General features: G+C 42.5%; 1 protein-coding gene across 1 annotated transcript in view; it reads right to left on the bottom strand.

Moving 5' to 3' along the window:
• The window catches only part of ACSF2 (acyl-CoA synthetase family member 2), a 103,539-nt gene extending 80,062 nt beyond the window's left edge, over positions 1–23,477 (bottom strand). The window contains exon 1 of the mRNA XM_015410737.1: positions 23,313–23,477. Within this exon, the coding sequence (XP_015266223.1) occupies positions 23,313–23,407 (95 nt within the window). The 5' untranslated portion in view covers positions 23,408–23,477. The remainder of the gene's footprint in view (positions 1–23,312) is intronic.
• Between the last annotated feature and the right edge of the window lie 797 nt (positions 23,478–24,274).

Here is a 24,274-nt window from a genome sequence, read left to right as displayed (position 1 = left end):
GGGGTGGGAGGAGGTGTTGGGGCTTGGGGGTGGGGCTTCCCCGGCGGCCAGGGGGCCCAAAAAAGCATGGGACCCCTGCCAAACTGGGGGGGGGGGGTTGGCAACCCTATATACAACAAAGTTAAGAACAATGTTAAAATCAATAAAAACAACAATTTACAATTTCAGATGGTGTCTGTAATTTTCTTCATAAGCCCACTCCAGACTGTGTTGTTGTCTCATGGGCAGTGCGAGGAGGGGGCTGAAGCAAAGCGATGGAGAGAAAGAGGAGGGTGCCAACCATGATGGAAACCATTGCTGTCCTCAACCAAAGACTTGGTGGAACATTTCTGCCTTCAGGCCATGCAGAATTGCATTAAGTCCCACAGGGCCCTGGTGGACTGTTTCCCTAACTTCATGGAACACTTTGGTACCTTCTTTGGGAAGCTGACAGTACAGTAATACCTGGATACAAGGCTGCATTACAGCTCTCTTATTGAACATTTGTACTTTTGTTCAGAATATCTATGACCTCACAATCCTTTTCTTAAATTAAGATCTGTACATGGGCTTGTATCCAACTAATTGCTATTGGAAAGTTGGTGGAATGAATTTTTCTCTTTCCCCAAAAGACCCTTTTGATCTCCAGTAAAATGATTCCTGGAATTGTAAGAACCATGTGGACAGAAAGTCATGAAGGTTGGAAGTCTGCAGTGAGGAAGGACTGGACAGAATCACAATTCCTCTACTCTATTTTTCCACCTGATTCTCCTCCTCAGTATGGCATTCCCAATCTATCTGTTTTTTCCCCCATGTGGGTCCCAAGACACCAGGCATCATCCTTTATGGGGGTTGGTCAAAACAGACTGCTGAGGGAAGGGGAATGCAAGAGAAATTTGCACCACTGCATTGGTGACTGGCTGCATACACCCTGCTGTATTTCAATTATCTGTGATTATTTTTTTAAAATATGGACTAAAGGAGATGTTCGTTTCCTTAGTGACTTACTGGAATTTAATAGCAACAGTGTTTTGAAATAATAGTTTCACTGCTCTATTATCTACTTGAAGCTTTCTTCAGTTGTTGCAAATGAACTCAATTTGTATATTATGTTCTATGAAACCCCAGAGATAAACTATACAGTATGCATTGTAGGGATGTACTAAAACAGTGATTTTAGTATGTCCCTGCATTGCATGGTGAATGACAAAAATCACAAGGTGAACATATTAGCTCAGTCTCAGAAATAGATAATCCATATATTTGAAATAATAAGCAAATGTAATTAATCCTTCTGGAAGAGATGGGAAGCCTAATTATTATTAGAAAGAATTGTTGTACCCGGGTTGGTAAGAGGACAGCAAAGCTTTCACTTTGTTTGTTCTTGATCCTTGACCTGACATTTATTTTTGCCTACATGATTTCACAACACCAAGCTGTATGCCAGATAACAGTGCATCCAATGAAGTGAGCTCTGACACACAAAAGCTTATGCTGGAATCAAATAGACTCCTATTTCACCAGATAACAGTGATCCCTTCCCCCCTAAGCTATGAGGGGCTGGATGTGAGACAAAACTGTAAGGATTCTGTGAATACTAAGTACATAGGGTTGCCAGCCTCCAGGTGGGGCCTGGAGATCTCCCACGTTTACAAATGATCTCCAGCTGACAGAGATCAGCTCCCCTCGAGAAAATGGCTGCTTTGAAGGGTGGACTCCATGGCATTGTACCATGCTTAGGCCCCTCCTCTTCCGAAACCCCACCCTCTCCTGGACCAACCCCCAAAGTCTCCAGGTATCTTCCAACCCAGACCTGGCAACCCTATAAGTACACCGGGGGTGGGTGGGTTTAAAAACTTTATTAGAACAAAAGCATGGCTTCTCTTACATCCTTTGTCTGGACATAACCCACAACCAGAACAGAAGGGGAAATGAAGTTAAATTCCTTTGCCCCTAAAGGCTCATATCCAAATTATACAGTTCACTAAGGGAGCATCACCAGTTTTACAACTGTTCGTGAAATAACACTAAAAAGCAACCTGTGAAATACTTAAGTACGATGGTGGTAAATTTTATTACAACAAAGGAACTGAAGGGATTTATGATTTAAGGGTTAAGCTTTTAATTTGTGGCATGCCAGTATGGACCAAGCTGTGTGATGTGATCAAAATAAATAGTACCTATTATGCCACTGCTGTTCAGCCACAGGCCTTCTTCATTTCTCTAAACCAAATACACATTACTTTCCCAATTTAGCTCTTCTGTTTTCCTAACTGCTTTGATGTCATGTTCAAAAGTTAAGGCACAGAGAAAAAGAAAGAAATTATTTTATTAGCCAGTGGAAATGAATGTGCAAGGTTTTAGGCCCTGGACCCAAGCACCCCTGTTTCCTCCCAAGGGTTAATGTGAATAGTAACAGGCCTACTCTAGCTTGCAAGTGTCAGTAATTGAGCCTTTCTGCCTACACTGTTTTTATCACTTTCAAGGCTGGAGTCCAGAATGTGGTAATCAGCTCTTCTTGGGAACCCGTGGTCCACTGGATGAGAGGGGTGAAGCAGAAACAATGTCATAATCTTCTAGAGGGTTCCAGTGGGAACATGCCCTGATCGGATTTGGATCATCACCTGACACCAGATGGCTTGAGACTATAATTGGGCTAGGAGCCAGAGAGAGGCCGTGCTAACTTCATTATTTTGGTGGACTGAGGCCTGGACTATGTAAAGCTTGCATCGCAATGAACAGCTTCATAGTGAATGCTTAAGCTTCTGTCTTGGACTCCGAGACTTTAAAATTGTGCCATCTAATACCAGGTATCAATGTATTAGATAGAAAAGTTAGTTTCTTTGTTTTCAGCTGTGCAACTTTAAGAGTTTGTGTTGCCTAGTAATGAATTTATACTTTAAGTACTTAATAAACCTCATATATTTTTTATCAAAGTCTGATGTATTGTGTACAGCTAGCCCTGGGATCCCACGGGGTCCAGGCTTGGACTTCTTCACACTTTTAATAAATTATTTATCATTGCCTTTGGTGTCAAAAACCTTCTTCATAGTGAGGAACATGCAAAATAGCACGCACCATATGTCTTCTATATTCCGCTCAAATGATTGAAAAACCTCTAGGTTTTGAAACACATATTTCTCTTGGATTAAGGACTTTATATCTCTACAGCATACCTAGACACTATCATCATCATCACCTACATACTAATAGCTACATGTGAGCTAGAAATGCCAGCCTCCAGGTGAGACCTGGGGATCCCCCAGAATGTAAGCTCATCTCCAGACTACAGAGAACAGTTCCCCTGGAGAAAATGGATGCTTTGGAGGGTGGACTCTAATGGCATTGTACCCCACTGCGGTCCCTGTCCTCTCCAGGCTCCATCCCCAAATCGCCAGGACTTTCCCAACCTGGATTTGGCAACCCTACCCACCATCCCCCACCGGGGGCCACGGGGGAACCTGGCAATCTAATGTGAGCTCATCTGCGGATACTTATAACCACAGATTGAGCCCACATAGGGAGAAGACAGATTTTCCCCTCCAAATTTAGGGGACCCCCCCCTCAAAGTTGAAGAAAAATCTTAACCCTCTGCTAGAAAGGTGCAGGGGTATGTGTTAACCCCCCCCCAAAAAATGCAGTGCTGCTGCAGTGAGGGAGGGGAAGCAGCACTGAACCCACCCCCCCCAGCTCCAGCACTGCTGAATCTCCCCACAGGTTAGAAGCCAGCAGCAAAGTTTTAAAACGGCAGCTGAAAAGGAACCTCCCTGGCCACTCGCAAGGCTCCACAGCTGCTGACTCAGCTGTCCTTTTAAAACTTTCTCCTCCAGCTTCTAACCAGCCAGACTCTGGGGAGAAGCAGTGCTGGAGACGGGGGCTGGGTGTGGAGGATTCTTTGTTCCCACTTGCCTATCTCCAGTGAGGGCTCCTTTTCAAACCCCCCCCCCCCAGGCACTGGCTTTGTTGTCCTTGTAAAACTTTCTCCCAACTAATAATTGGTCAGCCTGCAGGGAGAAGCACTGCAGAGCTGTGGAGAAGAGCGAGGGCTCTCCCCCACCTCCACCCTCCAGCTTTGCTTCTCCCTGAAGTCTGATCTATTAGAAGTTGGGGTAAAAGTTTTGAAAAATCAGCAGCTGCAGCTTCCATGGGTTTATGGTGGGGAGAGAAGGGGGGGGGAGATTGTATTGACCAAGGCACCTTTACTTCCACTGCTTTAAAGACTGAGGGCAGAAACCACTCCCATCACCATTTAACTGTTTTCAGGAGAAAGTTAGGCAGTAAAGAAAGGCACAGTCTCATACTTCATATCCTCCTATTTGCGCAGTTGCAATTTATTACATTTCAGACCACGGCTACAATCATAGTACTACAGTACAATGATAGTGATTGGGAGATGAAGGAACAAACAGAAAGGTATAAACCAGTAGGCAAATGTTAAACAAGATTAACGTTTACTATTTGGAAACTTCTGAACAGGTTAGGTAAATAAACCAGGGAGGATTTAAAAAGAGGGAAATTGCAGGAGAGAAATCTATGCATTTGTATTTCCAGGAAATGTTCTCTTGAACCTTGGCAAGAGTAGACATAAGAAACTACTGCATAATTGTGCTACTAGGACAAGAGATACAGAGTCCTAAAAGCCACTGACCTGGAAATTTCCCAACCGCCTCATGACCTAGATTAGGGTCCACAACATGGTGTCCATCATAGGTGTAAACTATGGGGGGGGAGCCTCCCCATTTTTCCATGGGGGACTCAGCCTCCCCTGGCAACCAGTGCCAGGCAATCTTGAGTTTAAAACTTTCCTGTGTAGATTTTTTTCCCCTCTGGGCTGGAAAGAAGTCAGTGTGTGATGGCTTTCCAGGCTCACGTTCTTACAAAGGCTACCCCACCCTCCCCCCTACTCCGCCTTCAAATGCTAGAGGAAGACAGATCTCTGGAGACAGGAAAAGCCTGGGTGGGGAAACAGATTTGATAACATTCCTTGCTTGCAACAGGAAGAGAAGGTCTCTTGCAGCTGGATCCATCAGAGGAGACAGACCTCTGACTTGAGGTCTAAGGAAGGTGGCCAGTTTTGTCTATCCAGCTGGCATAGAAAGCTGAAGAACATCTGATATTGCAAACAGTAATTGTGATCTGCAAGGGTTTTCTGTTGTATCTTTGCACTCTCCAGATTAATAACTGAGGTTCTTGATATCCAGAACATATCAATCCTTGAATATGTTTGGTGTCTGTCAGAAAAGAAAGTATAGTCCTTAATCCTGGCTAGCTCCACCCACAGTCAGACTGCAAAGCCTCTGTTGGACCCAACATACTTACTTGGCTCTAATTTACATTTGAGGGGAAAGTGTTTCTCTATTTCATTTTACTTGGGTCTATATATCCTTGATTGAGAACAGTTGTTTTTTATGGCAATGAAGGGGGGGGGACATGCAGATCAGAGGACTTTTTAAGTTTTCTTTTGCCCTGTGTGCAGCCCAGAGACAATATTGGCAAGGAACGTGCACTCTGTACATGTCCATGCTCTTCATTTTTCTGTTACTTAAAATAGCATGGTACAGTTTCAAAGGGGCAACTAACTGGGATGTACTAAAAGGAATGACAGGATTGCCCATTGGAAACAATGGGAGAGGCTTGAAGGCCTGCTGGAGATAATGGGAGCCATGAATGCCAATTAACTTGCATGGGCTCCACTGAAATACACTGCAGCACAAAAAAAGTTGCAAAGAAAATGCGGAGTGGTTTTTCCAATAAGATCTTTAGGCCAAGATAGGCTACTTTGGGACTGGAACGACAGCCCCCAAAGTAGAAAGACAGTCCCTAGGAATAGAATCTGTGCTCTGGGTCTAGAATGACAGCCCCCAGATTGGAATGATGATCCCTAGCAATAGAATCTGTGCTCTGGGACTGGAATGACAGCCCCCAGAGTGGAATGATGGTCCTAGGAAGAGAATTTGTGCTCTGGTACTAGAATGATAGCCCTCAGAGTGGAATGACAGCCCCTGGGAACAGACCCAGAGCTCTGGGACTGGAATGACAGCCCCCAGAGTGGAATGACGATCCCTAAAAGTAGAATCTATGCTCTGGGACTGGAATGAGAGGTCACAGAGTGGAATGACAGCCCCTGGGAATAGGTGTTGCCAGAGGTACTGCCTTTACTCTTGGGTAGCCCCATAGCAAGGGCACCCCACTTCTAACCTGACCCAGAGACCCACAAAACTCAGGCCAAGGACTGAACAACAACAAGGATAACAAAGACCATGAAAATCCTAGCTCTTATAAACGCATTGCATTGCTAAATTGTGATGCAAAAATAGTCTCAAAAATATTAGCCAATAGGTTGAAAGGCATAATTTCTTCTAGCTTTGGACCAAACAGGTTTTATTCCTAAAGGATCTATGACTGACAACATTCTACATACTTTAATTTCATTTTGTAAGGTGCAGGAGCAGGAAACCCTTTTGCTTACTGTTGATTTAGAAAAGGCGTTTGACAGTTTAGAAACAACTTACTTAAAACAACTTTTAACACTAATGAAATTTGGGGACAGCCATTACAACATTGTATGAGAACCCCATAGCCAGGATCCAAACAAACAATACACTAAGTAAACTCATACCGATGACAAGAGGAAATAGACAGGGATGTCCCTTGTCTCTACTTCTTTTCATCCTGGCTATTGAATCTTTGGCCATGGCCATTAGAAACAACCATAGGATCACTAGTATAAAAATAGACCAGGTATTTCACACTGTTAGTTTATATGCATATGATTTAACTATTTTTCTTTATAATCCTGAATCATCCCTTTTAGAACTGCAACAAATTTGTAAAGAAATGCATACTATATCTGGGTTAAAGTTAAATTTAGATAAATCCAAGATAGTTCCCAGATGGATTAATCCAAATACTGAAAAAAGGATTCAGATCAATTTTCCATGCAAGTGGACCTATACACACTGGAGTTGCTTTGGTATTTTAATCTCTTCTGATTTAGAAGCTTGTAACTTTAAGAAAATATTTCAATAATCAAAAAAATTATGCAGCAATGGAATCGTATGGGTCCATCATGGGCAGATAGAAAAAGTATGATTAAAAGTTTTATTCTCCCCAAATTGTTTAGAGCCTTTCCTGTACATATACAAATGAAGGATTTGTGTAGATGGCAAACAGCAATTAATTTTTTTTGGAAGGTGTAAAACACCTAGAATTAAATTTTCTATATTAAAATGTCCCTCTAATGAGGGTGGATTAGATCTCCCATATCTTATAGCATATTATGAAGCTGCCCACTTAGCCACTATAGTCAGAGTAATAAATAATGACTCAGTCCTTAACTGGCAATAAATAGAAGAGTGGATGACTGATTCTATTCCTTTATCAGATGTCATATGGAATTACCCAAATGATAGACCTATAATTTCTTAACAAAACCAATTTTGATGACCATCTCTAGCAATATGGGACAGATGCAGGAAAACACCGATACCAGAAAAATCACAACTTTATTCATATCTCAATCAAAACTGGTTTCCCCCAGGGAAAGAATACAAGGCCTTTAAGAAATGGAGGAAAGCAGGCATCTCACGCATGGACCAGATCCCGCCAGGCCTTCCTGTCTTCCGCCATCCTCCTCCTATTTTCATTTCTAGTTGAAGTTTGCTCAATTTCATGTTCGTTGCATCTATGACACCGCATTAAGGCATATTCTTCTGAAAGCTGCTGGGATGTTGCTGTTGGAATGCAGCCTTTAATAATCATATACATATTCAGGAAGCATAGTCCTGCAGTCCGCATCATAATCTGCTGTACATGTTCAGTGCTACAGCAACTTTTTTCCAGACACAAGTAAGTAGTTACACATTTGTGTTAAATGGTCTACCACTGATGAGTTAATGTTTTATAAAATCCTGGTCCAAAACCATCGCTACCTGGAACAGTATTTAACTTTGCTTGTTTTATGGCATCTTGAATTCCTTTTGTGGATATAGGACTATCCAAAACTGAAAGTGTTTGACAGATAGTTTCTTAATTATGTTTTTGCAAAAACTTTTGTATTTCCTCTGGTTTGGGATTAGTAGATGTGCACAGTTTTTGATAATATTTAGCGAAGGACTATCTCTGGTGGGTCTGTAAGTCTAATTTTATTTTTCTACTAATATTTATTTATCTACTGATGTATAATGGTGAATACAGTTTGTGATTTGGGGAGCGAACCAGGTTCTGAGGCTACCCCACCCTCCACCACCCTCACTGGGTACTATCCAGAAATAAGAAACAAACAACAGACAAAGCATAATAATATGCTTGCTTACTTGTATTGGAACATATGTGAATTAGAAATGTCCTCTATTGTCTGTCATCACAGTTATAAAATATATTTAGAGTCCTCCTGAATTGAAGGGCACTGGAATCTTGCTGGCTTTTTAAGGCGATGCAGGGAAAAGTCTCTTATGCTTAAAAGATTTCTTATCTTCCTGATCCATAGGCATTTCGCCTTGTAGTATATGTAATAGGGTCTGCTCCGCTTTCTTTGATGATGTTTTGATCGTGGCCCCTGACTCCACAATCTTTGCCAAAAGACTGAAGACTGGTACGGGATATGCGTGGTCCTGCAGTACTTTGTTAATTATGCAATTATAATCTGCACATATCCGGACATCCCCATTGGGTTTGACCAGGCAGGAAAGACAAGTATTCAGTACAAAGAATTACTGGAGACAGAGTTATTTGCCAAGCGGCTTTTGAATAGACTTTAGAAATGTAGATACTTTACCTGGTAGAACTCATTGTCATTCCATAAACATAATCTCTGCTGGGTGGAGGGGGAAGACTGGAGGCTTGCTCTGAGGTTGTCTGTCATCTGAAAATGGAGACCTCTTTTTCAGAGCTGTGGCTAGCTCTGTGTTTCAGAACTAGGAAGCCACCGATATCTGGGATTTTAATTTACGGTGTATGGCAATGGCTTTTTTAGGAATATCAGGATACACTTGCAGTGCTTCTCCTTCAAACTGCAAAGTCCCCAGTTTTTTGGCTTCTTTTAGGATCTTTCATCGGACTCTTGCATCCGGAATTGTTATTAAAACATCTCTCGGGTTTGGATGATGATTTCTTGCTGGAGGGCCCATCCAAAAAGCCTGAGTCAGCATAGGGAGTATTCCTTCATCCAGTTTCAGTGCATTAGCGATGAGAGGTGGTCTGGTACTCCCATCTCTTTAAGGACCTGCCATAGTTTGTTTGACTGGGGTGACAATGGGGGTCTCCCATCGGGCGTGCGAGGTACGGGTTCTAAGACACCCTGGGCCACCAGGTAGTCCAGTTCTAAGTCTATTTTGGGCCACAATGCAAATGGGGTGCGCCTGGCCTTCATGCGGATGGGGCGCACCACAGGATCGAGGTCTAGGGAGGCCGGAGGCCTGGTTTAGTGCCCAAGAATCCCATCAAACACTGTCATGATTACGCTGGTGGGCTAGGCAGGGTACGCAAAGTCCAAAGCACAGTCCTGGGTCAGGGCACCAGATGAGACAGAGCAGAGTCCAGAATGCCAAGTCAAAACACAGTCACCGGAGATTGCAAGCAGAGTTCAGAAGCCGTTCGTCAAAGTCAGGGTACACAGTCTAAAGTCGGGGAAAGTCAGGAGCCGGGAAGTCCGAGAGAAAACCAGGAAACAGGAACACAGGATCCGGGGTGGAGCGTTTCGTCTATGCGATCAGTTGCCAGCACGAGTTGGGAATCTGAGAGAGCCACCTAAAAAGCCCGATCCGCTTGTTAGCCAATTACTGGCCCTGCAAATCTCTCCAACCCTTCATTGGATTGTCTGACTTTTTCTATTTACTTTATAACATCCAACCTGATAAAGAATTCTGAAGAGCTTGAAAGGGTGCATGCTGTGCTGTGCTATTTTGGCTGATATTAGTAATATTAATAAAAGTTGTTGGCTTGCATAGATTTGTGGGGTTTTGTTGTTGTTGTTGAATACTTTTAAAATACAATATTTTAAATTTCTCTCAGGCATACAGTGAAATCTGAATTCTTTTCCATGCACTCTTTTTGTTTCTGTTAAGTACCCTATATATCTGAAGGTGTATCTGAGCTCCTTTATTGAATATAATAGGTAAAGGTAAAGTTGTAGTCCATAAAGCCCATGAAAATAAGCCAAGTTTAAAGACAAAACCAGAGTTTGTAATCTACAATCCTAGATTGCTCAAGAGTTTAAGTGCTATTTGGGGTATTCATTCCAGCTTTTTCTGCTCTGTTTCCCACCATCTAAACTTCTATTGGAAGCTTCTTGGAGCAGAGCCCAGGTGTTGGGTTTTTGCTGATTTTTACATTGCAAAGCACAATATGCATTTATTGTGTGGTAGTAATTAACGTTTGTTATCTGCCTAAGAGATGGTAGGCTTCTTGAAACAGGTAATTTGCAAAGCTTTTTTTTAGAAAGCTTTTTTTCCATTGGGACACTGCCAAAAGAAGTTGTAAAATCTGCACAGTGTGTTCCTATGCAGAGTTGCTTCATTCTAAATCCATTTAAATTAGTGGTCTTAGGCTGGGGTAACTGCATAGGATTGCACTACCAGAAAGCACCCCCCTCCCCCCAGCGTCTCGGTGACTTGTCAAGCCAGTCCTATGCTTGTTTATTTGGAAATAAACGGTCCAGTAGGCTTTGTTCTCAAATAAACGTATAGTATGCAGCTTTTTATTAACAAAGCTTATTACTATTATAAAAGACATTAAGAACAAAATTGAGAGAAAAGCCTAACTAGGTGGTATTACTAGGTGATTGGAGGGCTGGGTATGGATAGAGGCAGTTGGACAGGGAGGTAGAGGCAACACCATTTGTCAAGCCAGTCCTATGCTTGTTTATTTGGAAATAAACGGTCCAGTAGGCTTTGTTCTCAAATAAACGTATAGTATGCAGCTTTTTATTAACAAAGCTTATTACTATTATAAAAGACATTAAGAACAAAATTGAGAGAAAAGCCTAACTAGGTGGTATTACTAGGTGATTGGAGGGCTGGGTATGGATAGAGGCAGTTGGACAGGGAGGTAGAGGCAACACCATTTTCCCCTTAATAGAATCAAGCAGGGCTCTTTTTGTAGAAAAAGCCCAGCAGGAACTCATTAGCATAATAGGCCACATCCCTGACAGCACAGTTCATTAGCACATTAGGCCACACCCCCATGTTACCAGAAGTGTGGTCATCTAGCCACACCCACCTTTTGCTTCTTATTCTGTTTCCCTTGTTTGTTGTCAAAACCCAGGGCTTTTTTTGTAGCAGGAACTCCTTTGCATGTTAGGCCACACACCCCTAATGTAACCAATCCTAATGAGTTTCTGCTGTTGGGTGTGGCCTATTATGCTAATGAGTTCCTGCTGGGCGTGGCCAACTTGGGAGCCAGCCGGAACTCCGTTCCTGTGCGTTACTGCCCAAAAATAGCCCTGGAATCAAGAACACAAGAACACAGAAGCCTACCGAAACAAGGTACTGAACTTTCCTTAAGTTCGTTTGTTTAAAACGTTATTCCTGTGTTTGAACGTTCTTAGAGCTGCAAGGGACAAGGATGCTCTTCAGTCCATCCTACCAGCCCCTCTGGGCACTAGCCACCACTGGTCACATACACATAATCCGGCATGAGTCTGAAGCAAGCATCTGGTAAACTTCTATGAAGAAACATTGCACATGTGCCTCTAAGGTTTTATTGATGCATCCATATGTCATGAACATGCATGCCTTTTAACTGTATTCCAGCAGCTGCCCAACCAATCCTGAGCCAGAAGAGGGCAAAACATTATTCAATAAGTACTTCTGTGTTGTCTATGAAACAATCTAGACACTGCAGTCTATTAGTCCTCCCCTTCATTCCAGCTAATGCTGACAGTTCTGTTATATTAGGGGCAACCACAAAGAAAGCCCTACTTCTTGTTACAGATGTTTGTAAATTATAATACCATTGAAAAAGGGATATGGTTGTTTCCTCCAATTCTGACATAAATAAATCAGCTATATGGGCATCACTAGGCTGCTCATCACCACCCCCTTGGTTTGCAAATACAAACATTGTTCAAATCTGAAATAATTCTTTTCCATGACTATATCAAGTAGCTCCATGAGGAAGAATGTGGGCAGAAAAAGTGAAGATTGTTCATTTAAGATAATTTCTACTATACGCCTCACTTCCTCATGGAGTATGTTGGTATACAGAGTAGTGAAATACTTTCTATCTTGCTTATAAAATATTTTGTATCCTAGATATATGTGGGGGATTTGCTAACTGTCGGATTCAAGAACAAATCTATGTATTGGGCCAAAAGTTCCAAAATGGAATTGGATCCACATACTATAGGTCTCCATGGTGGCAGTGGTGGACCTACATTTCTGGTACCCTGAAGCTTGAACTGTTATGGGGGCTTCTCAACCAGCAACAATAGGGCAACATCCAACAAGATCCAAAGAACCTTGCTGTCCTTGCAAGGACCTCAAGGCCCAAATGGTGGAGAACGGGTATTAGAGCATATTCTAAGGTCAATATTAAGTACTTCAACCCATTGGCTTATGATTCTGTCACTAAAATAGCCTTATTTTAATAACAAACACTTTAAAAAAACTCCATCAATTTTGAAGTGGGTACCCCATAGGATTAGGGGCCCTGAAGCTTAAGTGTCCTTATTTTCATAGTAGATCTGCCCCTGCCCAGCGGTGGGAAACCAGGCTTATGAATTTTGGGCAAGGCGTAAAAAACAGGAACTCTTGGATATAAATTAAGAAGAAACTTGGCAGTGGGCTCCTCTATGTGTCCCATAAGCAGGGCATCCTCTACTGTGATTTTGATCATTCTAAAAATGTGTTCTGTTGGGTCTTTGTCAATGAGGATGTAAGTGGAGTAATCATTAAGAAGTCAATGTATCTCCTGACAGTAAGTAGCCTGCGCTGTTCATAATGACTACCGATCCCCCTTTGTCAGCTTCCTTTATTACTATGGAGTCATCCTCAGACAGTTGTTTTAGGGCCATATATTGTTCTCTGGATAAATTATATCGCCTGTAAACACAGGAGTCTTCTAACCTCTCTATGTCCCTATGGACAACCTTCTCAAATGTTTGTAAAGGGAAGTCATTGACAGGAGGAATGAGGAATGACTTAGGGTAAAATTTATTACTCTCGCCAATATTAGTATTGCCAAAAAAAATTCCATAATTTTCATTGTCTAATCGACTGAAAAACATCCACTCCAGTGTGAAAGGAATCATGAGGTGTATACACAAAACTCAGACCTAAACGCAAAACCTGTTTTTCTAAGGGTGAAATAACATGGGAAGATAAATTAACAATCAATTCCTTCCCCCCCCTGTGAGATGGGTATAATTGAGAAAAAGTCTCATGAGCCCGTTACTTAGTATGCATGTCTCGATATGGTCTAATATGCCTGGTTTCATCTCCTGAGGTGCTAGGAGAATCATCTCCATCAGTGGTCTCAAACTCAGAACTGGATGGAGCTAAGTCGACCCAAGCAACTCTTTTTTTTGGAACCCATGGAACACCTTTTATATATTTTTGTTTGAGAGAAATCCCTAGCATCCTGATTGTATTTCTTTATTTTAAACTCTCTGTTTGTTTTCAACAAATCATTTGATTTGGTTTTCCATTTCCCTCAATTTATTATTGAATTCATCGGATGTGGACTTATTTTTCAAACACTACACCATGATCAAAATTTATGTACCTATGTTTTCAGTCTCTTGTAAGCCTTTCTCAATTATTAGCAACATTAAGTTATTAGAACACTTGTTTAAAACTGAAATCCACCTATAGCCATTGAAATTGAAATCCACCTATACCTATTGAAAACCACCTATACCCATGCAAAGGTAGGGTGCAGCATTCCAGACTAACAGCAATTTCTGCACCATCTTCTTGAGAAGTCCCATGGAGAGTATTTTACACTAGTGAAGACATGTGTTTCCAGGACTGACTACTGTAATATGCTCTCCATGGGACAGTGGAGAAATTGCAGTTAGTCTAGGATATGATGAAGTGGGTACATCTGACAAAAGGCACCCCTGACTACTTGAGCAACCTATTTATACAGCTGATAATATGACAGATCCCAAGGCATTTTTTAAAATACAGTTTTGTTAAAGATTGATGGTTGTTTGACACCTTTTTCCCTTCGTAAATGCTAATCTTCAGTACCTTCTGTTCTTGGCACTAGCAGAATTAGGAACAGCCAAAAGTTCTGACTACCAGCTTCTTTTGTAAGCATGAAATTGGCTTACAGAAATGCAGAAGAAAGGGGAAGATGGGGTAAATAAAGGAGCTACTGCTATGAAATACTAAATACTAAACAGAGAAACTGTCCTGTTCAGATGCCCAGCTCAGCAATCATAAGTGTTCTGCCATCAATGACTATGCAATAATTTCTTCTACAGTTTCCATGGCAACTGGATCTGAATAAACAACTAGTAATTGGCAAAGCGAGGTCTTGGCATATGACCAGATACTTGCAGTGGAGAAGGTTAAAGGAAAGCCGGGTACAGAGAAAAGCAGGACTAGGTGAAAATACTTGTTCCTCCTGATGAGATGTGTATCAGCAAGTTTTCTCCTGCCATTCTGCATGTGCTTACAGGGTAACAAAATGCAAAGCAGAACAAGGCTTGTGTAACCTTACTTTTTATGTATACAAAGATTGTTTAATAAGTGAAAAAAGTATTAACTGCTCAGTTTCTTCTGCATTCAAGGTGCAGGATCCCTGTTATTTACATATGACCACAGTATTTGCATGCTCATCAAAAACAGTGTGCTCTCACCCTGACCTGGCTAGCCCAGTCAAGCCAATCTGTGAGATCTCAGAAGCTAAGCAGGGCCAATCCTGGCAAGTAGTTGGAAGGGAGACCTCCAAGGAATACCAGGGCTTGGGATGCAGAGGGAGGCAATCAAGCCACCTCTCTGAAACATCCAAACCCCACTAGGGGTCACCAGAAGTCACCATGACTTCCAGGCATGCAAGTGTGTGCGCGCGTGCACACACAAAACCCACCCACCCACCCAAAAAACAGTATGTTCCTTATTAAAAGGCCAAGGTACTGATTCTACAAATCAGAATTAGCAAGGAATTTAAGCTTTCAAATCTTTATCCTCTCCAAATCTGAGGCCGCAAACTGTAGAATACTTGGGTCCACAGACAAAGACTACTGAATGAGACAACTAAAACTTCTTGAACAACGCTGTCTATTCTATATTCTATCACTGAGATCAATGTGATTTTAGGGCAAGTCCTCAAACGTATTGGTTCCTTAACAAATATAATGGAACAAGTGGAGGACTGCAAGACTTATGTGTAACCAGCAGCACAGACCCAGTACCTGGGGTGGTTTTCCCCAAGAGAGTGTTAGGGATGGTTATTAATTGGGAAATTTTGGGAATTCATCATCAATATCTATAATGAGAAGTATTAGAGCCTGCTTTTAAAAGCTAGAAAGAAGAACACACACAGAATGAACTCTGTTATAAAAAAGTTCATTTGTAGTGAAAACCAGGTGATTTCCACCCTCAAGTATAATTGGGATGGTATGCTTGGTCCTCCCGTCAAGAGCAGCTGCGTGCTATCTCCTGGTTTGGTATCCTTATCAACAAATATGTTCCTAGATGTCTACCTTGTGATGGACAGCATCCTGCCTTCTGCATTCTGCTGTGCATCTTGCATTCTGCTGTGTAAGCTGGGCGCACACAAAGCTAATACCCCTGAGCACAACTCAGGTCCTCTGTGGTCTCGCTGGTCAGTCCACACATCTCCTCTCATCTTACCTTGGACTCCTTCATCTCTTCAGGATGGGTGTAGTATTACCCTGACATTCCCCAACACCCTCTATTTGTCTGCTAACCACTTTCTATATCTTCTTGTATGCTTGAAGCCTCTGATCTGAATGTAAATATCTAGATTGTTATAAATAAAACCCATTTCTGTTACAGTTTGGACTGGTCATTGCCTTAACCTAAGGGTCTAAAGGGAACTATCTCCGTAAAAACTGATAGCAGATCCACGCTATACCCCAGCCTCTTGCTAGTTCTGCCTTTGTAGCTAATTCCCCCAATCAAAGCAAAAGCAAGATATTTATTTAATAAAGCTGTCTTGGGGTAACATACGGGGGGGGGGATCCCATTTCCCCCTGTATCGCTGAGTTTGGTGGAGTTCCAGGCCCCACCACCCACCTCTGAGGCCAGCCTTTTTTGGAGGGAATTTAAACCCACCAATGTGTGTGTGTGTTTTTAAAGATTACATATTTTTTTGAGGGGCTGCCCCAAGTTTGCAGGAAAATCTGTGTAGGGTTGGCGTGGCTCCAATCTGCAGACTTAGATATATGCAGGAGGAGGCCACATGTCACTATTAGCTATATAGAGGTCACTAAATTATAAATCCTGTCACTAAACAAATCACCATATTACATGACGATAAACAGCAGCTGTGTCGAGCCTGAATATAATTCAGAGCTCTGGTCCTGGGTCTAGGGATGCCAAGTCCCCCCGGGAGGCAGGGAAACCCCCGCCCGGGAGACCCGTTCCCCACCGCCACCGGATCAGGCCCCTGGGGGGAACCCCACCCCCAAAGCACGTCACACGGAAGTGACGCAAGCACGTCGGAGAAGTTGGGGACGGGGCCACAATCATCCGAGGGAAAACTCTATGGTTTTCCCTCGGATGATTGTGGCCCCACCCCCAACGTGCTTGTGTCACTTCCGCGAGACGTGCTTGCGGCACGCGCTTCGCACACGCGCGAAGACTCCCGGACAAGGCTGGACTCCCCTGCTCCGGAACAGGTAAGCACTTGGCAACCCTACCTGTGTCTGAAATCTTCCTGTATCATCTTCCCAACTGAAAATGCCCCCTTGGACCTATTTTAAGCCCCAGTATGGCAAATGACAAGTACCTGGCTGTACTGTGTTTATTTTCCCCCTACAGAGGCTTAATTTAAGCAGCTGGAGTATGACAAACAGTACAAGGGAAGTTATACCTTTCCTCTCCAACACTGTGGCTCTGATTCAATGTAGTCTTTATCTCCTTTTGCCTACATGATCTACTTTTATTTAAGAGGGGGAAAGTCACTGAAAAATACCACAGTTTAATGCAGACAAAATATAAACATGGTATATGGCTATAATAATCAGAATCCCACAAACTGAGCACTAACTGCTATTGCAATCAGTTATTTTTATATATTGTAATCTTCCTGGCATCCCAGTAAAATGGGCTTTAAATGAAATTAGTACAGATATTTCATTGATAGCCCACCTTTCTCACAGGGAGTCCAGGCAAATTACAAAATATAAAAACAATTCAATCTAACAGCAAAGACTAGGATTACAGGACTGAAGAACAATGCAAGCAGATAACTATCTAAAGCCTGACAATGCCATAGTACAGGAAGTAGGTTACAAAGGTAGAAGACAATGCAGTAAAAGAAAGGCGATACAATAAACTGCAACATACTATGGCCCCTTTCCCTTATAAAAGGGACCTCTTGAGCTGTTTCATTATACAACAGTTTTAATCCCTTCAAAAAATGCCTTCCTGAAGGTTTCTGTTTTACACATACTGAGAAATCATAGAAGTGCGGAGGCCTTCTCACATAAAGGGAGAAAGAGAAAGACGGGGTACACTGAATCAAAGCTGTGGCAATTTGTGACAAAAGAGCTAGGTAGTCATTGTTGACATGCAATATTAAACATACTTGCTTCTCCTGCTTATGATGAAATGATACTTCACTCCGATCTCTGGATAAAAAATTACAGTGTGACAAGATAAACTGCTGAACTTGTATCTTGTGATGGTGCAGAGTTTCTTAAAACTGCCTGCACAGGCAGGCAATGAGCTACAGACTACTTTTTTTTTTTGATCTAGCTTTCACTCTACCCAGGTAACAGGATGTCAATTTATGTATTGATGGAGATAGCCAGAAGAACAAAGACCCTTTTCCAACTTCTTCCCTACATATCACATCTCATAACATCTTCTACCTCTCTGTCCCCCAACCCCATATCCTAGTTATTTTTTGGCTCTCTTACAGTGCACCCCTCTAAGCCCAATGATTAAGAAGGGTGTATCTCTGCTTAGGATGGTAACTTGCTTTCAACTGAACCTATGCATGCCCTGTGTTTTTTTTTGGGGGGGGGGGGGGAAGCCCCACCAAAGTCAGTACAATTTTATTCACAAGTAAATCTCATTTAATTTGCTAGAATTTGTTGATATGCAAATATGCAGAGACTCAGATAGAAGAAAAGAAATAAGTATGTATATAGCCCCAAATACTCAGATATAGCAGTAGTGGCCATTTCCACAAAGTTTATCTACCTTGGGTTCAATCCTGTTGGAAAGTGGTGTCCAACCCCCCCCCCCCCCGCCTCCCCACCAGCTAATGGGTGACTTCCACACCCCTGGGATTCCCCCTGCTTTTCTCCAATCATTCTCAAACTTGCTTTGCTCAGAGGTTTGGGGGGAGCAGGGCTATTTTGGGGCACGAACGCACAGGAACGGAGTTCAGGCTGGCTCCCAAGTTGGCCACGCCCAGCAGGAACTCATTAGCATAATAGGCCACACCCAACAGCAGAAACTCCTTAGGATTGGCTACAATTAGGGTGTGTGGCCTAACATGCAAAAAGCCCTGGGTTTTGACAACAAACAAGGTAAAGAGAATAAGAAGCAAAAGGTAGGTGTGGCTGGATGACCACACTTCTGGTAACATGGGGGTGTGGCCTAATAGGCAAATGAGCTGTGCTGTCAGGGTATGGCCCATTATGCTAATGAGTTCCTGCTGGGCTTTTTCTACAAAAAAAGCCTTGGGGGGGGGGAGATTGCAGTAAAGTCTGATCCTGTCCCTGCAGTGGCCATTTCCTCCTCCTACCACTGGGTGCTTTTTTAAAAACCAGCATTATATTGATAAACCATTATAACAATATGTGTAAGTGCTTCAGTGATTTCCCAGCTTTCATTTTTTAAAAAGTAAGTTTATAGATCCTTCCATTATGGAGATATAAGGGGAAAGGCGGATCTCCTCAATGGAAGGCGCTTGAGACTTACTTTTTAAAAAGTTAAATTAAAAAAAAATGATCTGGGGGCCCTGGGGAAGAGCCGATGACAGTTGCTGGGAGACGGGGGCAGGGAAACTGCAGGAAATCTTGCCATGTGGAAGCCACATTGCCACTCTGCTTTATCAGTAGCTGCAGTGGCTTCTGAAGAAAACCTCACACGCCCATCCTTGTGATGCAACCACAAGTATGTATTGACTTGAAAGCAGGAAAAAAAGTCTGCCATCAAAAAGGAATTCCAAAATGTTAGAAATTATAGATATTAAAATGTATACTGGGAGTTATTACATAGGTGGCATCCTTGTGGGGGCATTCTTTACTAGGGTTTCAATTTGTGACAAGGGGAGAAAGGGATTAACAAGTGTATGTAGCCTGGAACTTGGGCCCCGCCCCCCTTCCTTAACTTGGCTGATTCTGCCACCAGATCCACGCCATGGTAACATCAAGACTAGACTTCTGTCATACACTCTACATAATTTTCCCCTCAAAATCAACATGGAAATTACAGTTAGCACAGAATGCTGCAGCCTGGTTATTATCAGGAACTGAATGGTACATGCCTATTACACCCACACTGCAGTCACTCCTTTGGCTGCTCATGAGTTACTGGGTTCAATTCAAGGTACTGGCCATCACATACAAAGCCCTTCATGGGCTTGAACCCTTATATCGGGCCTGCCATGACATCACTCATCTGAATATGGCTTTTGAATGATGCCACCATACATATGGGCAAGAAGAACAACTGCCTGTACACATGGCATTCTCTGTAGTGGCCCTCACCGTATGGAACAGCCTGCCTGTGGAGGTGAGGAAAGCTCCCATACTTTTGGCTTTCTGTAAACTATGCAAAACGGAACTGTTCAGAGGGCATTTTTATAAAGGAATGGGACTGCATTATAAGAGAATGATTCATGAAGATGTTTTGATAAAAAGAACAGGGCTGCAGACTATACTACTATTATGTAGTGTTTTCCCATATGAACCTATCCATCCACTCCAGTCACCATTAGGGGCTCTGCTTCAGGTGCCCTCACCATCTGAGGTGAAACAGGTGCCAGCACCAGAAAGGGCTTTCTCAGTTGTGGTGCCAAAACTTGGGAACTCCCTCCCCAGGGAGATGTGTCTGTCTCCGCAGTTCGAAAGCAAGAAATTGCAAGTAGATAAATAGGTACCACTTTGGTGGGAAGGTAACAGTGTTCCGTGCGCCTTGGTGTTTAGTCATGCCGGCCACATGACCACGGAAACGTCTTCGGACAGCACTGGCTCTTCGGCTTTGAAACGGAGATGAGCACCGCAACCCTAGAGTCGGACTCGACTGGCTTTCGAGAAAGGAAACCTTTACCTTTACTTTACCAAGGGGTGAATTTTTTGTTTGTTTGACATACCCCCAATAACTGTTACTGGCCCCCCTCCTTGGGTTTGGTGTTATATGTTAGTGTGTTTTCACTGAATTATTTTATAATTTTAAATACTGTTATAAATGTTCAAATGCTTTCGTTCACTGCCATGGGAACCCTAAACAGGTGGAAAGGTAGCATTAAAATGTTTTAAATAAAATAATAAATAAATACATGTATTATCTGTTGCTGTATGTTTTTATCTTGCTTTCACTGCATTAAATCCCTGCTTACCTAATACCATTTCCTGCATTGTTTAATATGCTATGTTTAATATTTATGCCTTGTTTTACACTTCTGCAGTCCCAGTCCTTTTACTTTATTAGATGTCTCCTTATCTTACATTACTAAAAAAAACCACTTTATACAAGTTTTCTTTGAATGAAACAGATTTAGTCAACTTAATATTCACTTTCCATATTTACTCCACTGTGACAGATCGATGTTATAACCCACATTTTGCATTCATCTAACCATACATTCTTTAACTATTTTGTCCTGCATTTTCAATTGCATCAGCATACCATTTTCTTAATATTTCTCTCTTGAAGTACATAATTTTTCAAATGTACATTGTTCTGAATAGAATCCATCTGTCTGTTTATCCTTACTATATCTAGATTCCTCTTGCATTCTAGTCCTCCAGTCTATTTCATTTTTCTTTAATTCTTTCTGAGATTTTAAGTTATTTTCATCACCTAACAATTCTGTGTATCTAATAACTGCTTGTTTTATAGATTGCATTTAATCCCAGATAGATTAGCTAAAATGTATAAACATTTGAGTAATATGTGATGGAAATGCAACAACCATATTGGGTCGTATTACCATATATGGTGGACATGTAAAAAGGTTCATAAATTCTGGATTGAAGTGCACACTTTCTTACAGTCAATTTTGAATATCACAATACCTTTTAAAACAGAGATATTTTTGTTAAATTGTTTACCAGATGAGTTAGATAAGAATCTTAGTTACTTTATGTTACATGTTATAACAGCTGCCAGAATTTTACTTGCAATGGCATGGAGGACATTGAAGATTCCAGTACTACACGCGTTGATATTGAAGATTATGGAATGTGCCAAAATGGACAAGTTGACAAATATATTAAAAGGAAAAATGGAAGAATTTATGGGACCCTGGAGGGCGTTTTATGACTGGTTAAAATTTAAGTATTGAGAAAATAAGATCAAGTAAAGAATAATAGGAATGATATATGAAATAGTTGTGAAAATGTAATGAGAAGATATGCATGCAGAAAGTTACATTGGAGATTTTAATATTTCTGTCCTTTTCTCCTTCCCTTCCCCGTCCCCCTTTCTGTATATAAACTAATGAAACAATTCAAAAAAATCACACTCTTACATTACATAATCTGCCTTGAGAGTAAGTGAGAAAGGCAAACTATTAAATAACACAAATAAATAAAATAAATAAATATTTTATTAACATATTTTACACCACCCTTTCCTTCTAACTCAAGGCAATTTACAATTCCAGAAATTAAAAACATAAAAGCCACTGAATGGTAAGTATGACACACATTACCAGCAGCCCCATTTCCTGTGAATTTAAAAAAGAAACACAGAAGAAAAACCACTTAGATGCTGTACTTGTGCACACTTAGCAAACGGGAAACCAGCAGTTTGGCTGATTTTTTTTAAATCTGGGATAAGAAGATGTTGTTTGTTGTTGTTGTTCAGTCACACAGTCGAGTCTGACTCTTCGCGACCCCATGGACAAGATCTCGCCAGGCCCTCCTGTACCGTCCTCTGAAGTTAGCTCAATTTCATGTTCGTTGCATCTATGACACTGTCTAACCATCTCATCCTTTGTGCAAAAGTACAGACAGCTTAAGTATGAACAGCAGAGTTCATTTCCTGACAAATCTGCTGACCAAACAGGACATGCCAAAATCATCTCTGATATCAGCAAACGAGCCAAGAAAAGTACAGGGTCCTGCAAGGTAAAAGCCCCTTCAGGCAAACCACCTTCCTGTTTTCAGCCACAGCAGGAAAGAGCAACGGAGCCTGGAAATACTGGAGCCCCTCTAGTCCAGTTGGGGTTTGTACCAAGAAAAACAATTTAGAAGTAATCAAAACTGACTTCCTCATAGATTTTTAAAAAGCACACCCAGAGGCAATCATCATTAACACATAACATAGGAGCTTCATTTGGCTCTTTTTATTTGTTGACTCAAGGTAAGTTGCTTCAACTCTGTCCTCCAATACAGTTCCCACAGAAACTAGGGAGGAAATGCCGAAATTATGCAGACACTCTCTCAGGGAAGAAAGATCCATAGCCCCCCACTCAGTGCACCAGAATATACAAAAAGGATTCATGTTTGGTAGGAGGAGGATATTCACCCACTCATTTCCTACTCTCCTCTGTGCTCTCTGCTACAGTAACCTGTCCCTGAATTAATGAACCCTTGGTACATCTCCAGATGTGTCCAAATTTAACAATCCCCTCCCCTTCCCAAGCGCACCACTCCCTCTGACCTCCCTTCTCCTCTGTCCTCGAAATGCCTTCATCCCATCTTCTCCAGCAAGTCTCCTTCCAAGAATTGCTCCCCCCCCCTTTCCATGCCGATCCTGACACCGATTCTTCCGTCTTTTTTTAACCCCTTGGCTTAATTTACACCAAAACCCTTCTAAGAGAAGACTTCAAAGTAATCGGGGCTCCTACCAGCCCCCCCCCCCCCCCCTGAATGGGGCTCCCCCCCACCCCCCCCCCCCCGCCATTTCCCCCCTTCGCTTTCCCCAGGCTCTTACTTTCCTGTATTATGTGATGATACTCCCCTCTTTTACTCCCCCCCCCAAGTCCTCCTCCTCCATCTCTTGCCCCAGTACCTGAAACGATGGATGCCCCGAAGGCCGGTTCGATTCACCAGCACGGCCAGTACCTCCCGAGTCACTCTCTTCAGTGGACCAGGGGTAGAAGCCATGTGCGCGGTGTGTATGTAAACCTCCCAGCAGAGTGTAGCTGGTTCCCCACCACCACCACCCTAGATGCCTGCCTTTCTCACTCCCCCCAGCGTGCAAGAGCCACCCACAAGACGGGAGCTGGAAAGGGGCGGTGCTGCGAGTATTCAGCCCGCCCAGCAGCAACAGAGTACCGGTCTGTGAGTTGGGCGGAAAGGGATCTTTTAGCAGAAAGGAACTTTCAGCCTTTTTCAGTCACTCCTGGGCCAGCAACTCTGCTTTTTTCTTTTCTTTCTTTTTTTTTTTGAGAGCGACCAGGCTAGGCAGGCTTTCGCACAATGCTAGAAATGCAGTGCCATCGACGCCAGCTTTAAAATCCCTCGATCCCACGCCCTAAACGCACCGCTGAACTTGAGGGGCAGGAACACAGGAGCCAAAAGCAAGGACCTGTTGCGCTCCACGAGCAGAGAGAGACTGAGGGATGGGAGAAAACGTGTAGACGGAGCTGAGGCGGCTGCCTCCCCGTTCACATGGTTCAAGCGAGTCTTAATCTTTAGAACAAAGTGCTCACCGAGATGAGGAAAGCTGAACCTTTCCGTTTCCCCAGCATACTTCGTAGGGAGAAAGGGCATTAAGGGGGGGAGCGCTAAAACGCGCCTTCTCTGGCGCCTGCATTTCTTGGAAAATACTATTCCCCCGTCCCGTTTTAGCCGTGAACAAGCCACACCAGTGTGTTTTTTGGTTTGTTTTTTATTTTAAGTGCTCACCCTTATCCCGTCTAGTGGCACCAGAGCAAAGCTCTGTAAAAGGTTACATAAGGAAAGGAAATACTGAAAGGTGGAAACAGAAAAGATAAAATCTGGTAGCACCCTTCTAAACTGTTTACTTAA

Source organism: Gekko japonicus, unplaced genomic scaffold (genome assembly GCF_001447785.1).
Source record: "Gekko japonicus isolate JY-2015 unplaced genomic scaffold, Gekko_japonicus_V1.1 scaffold15, whole genome shotgun sequence".
Classification (NCBI taxonomy): domain Eukaryota; kingdom Metazoa; phylum Chordata; class Lepidosauria; order Squamata; family Gekkonidae; genus Gekko; species Gekko japonicus.
This window is presented reverse-complemented; position numbering and strand designations above follow the sequence as displayed.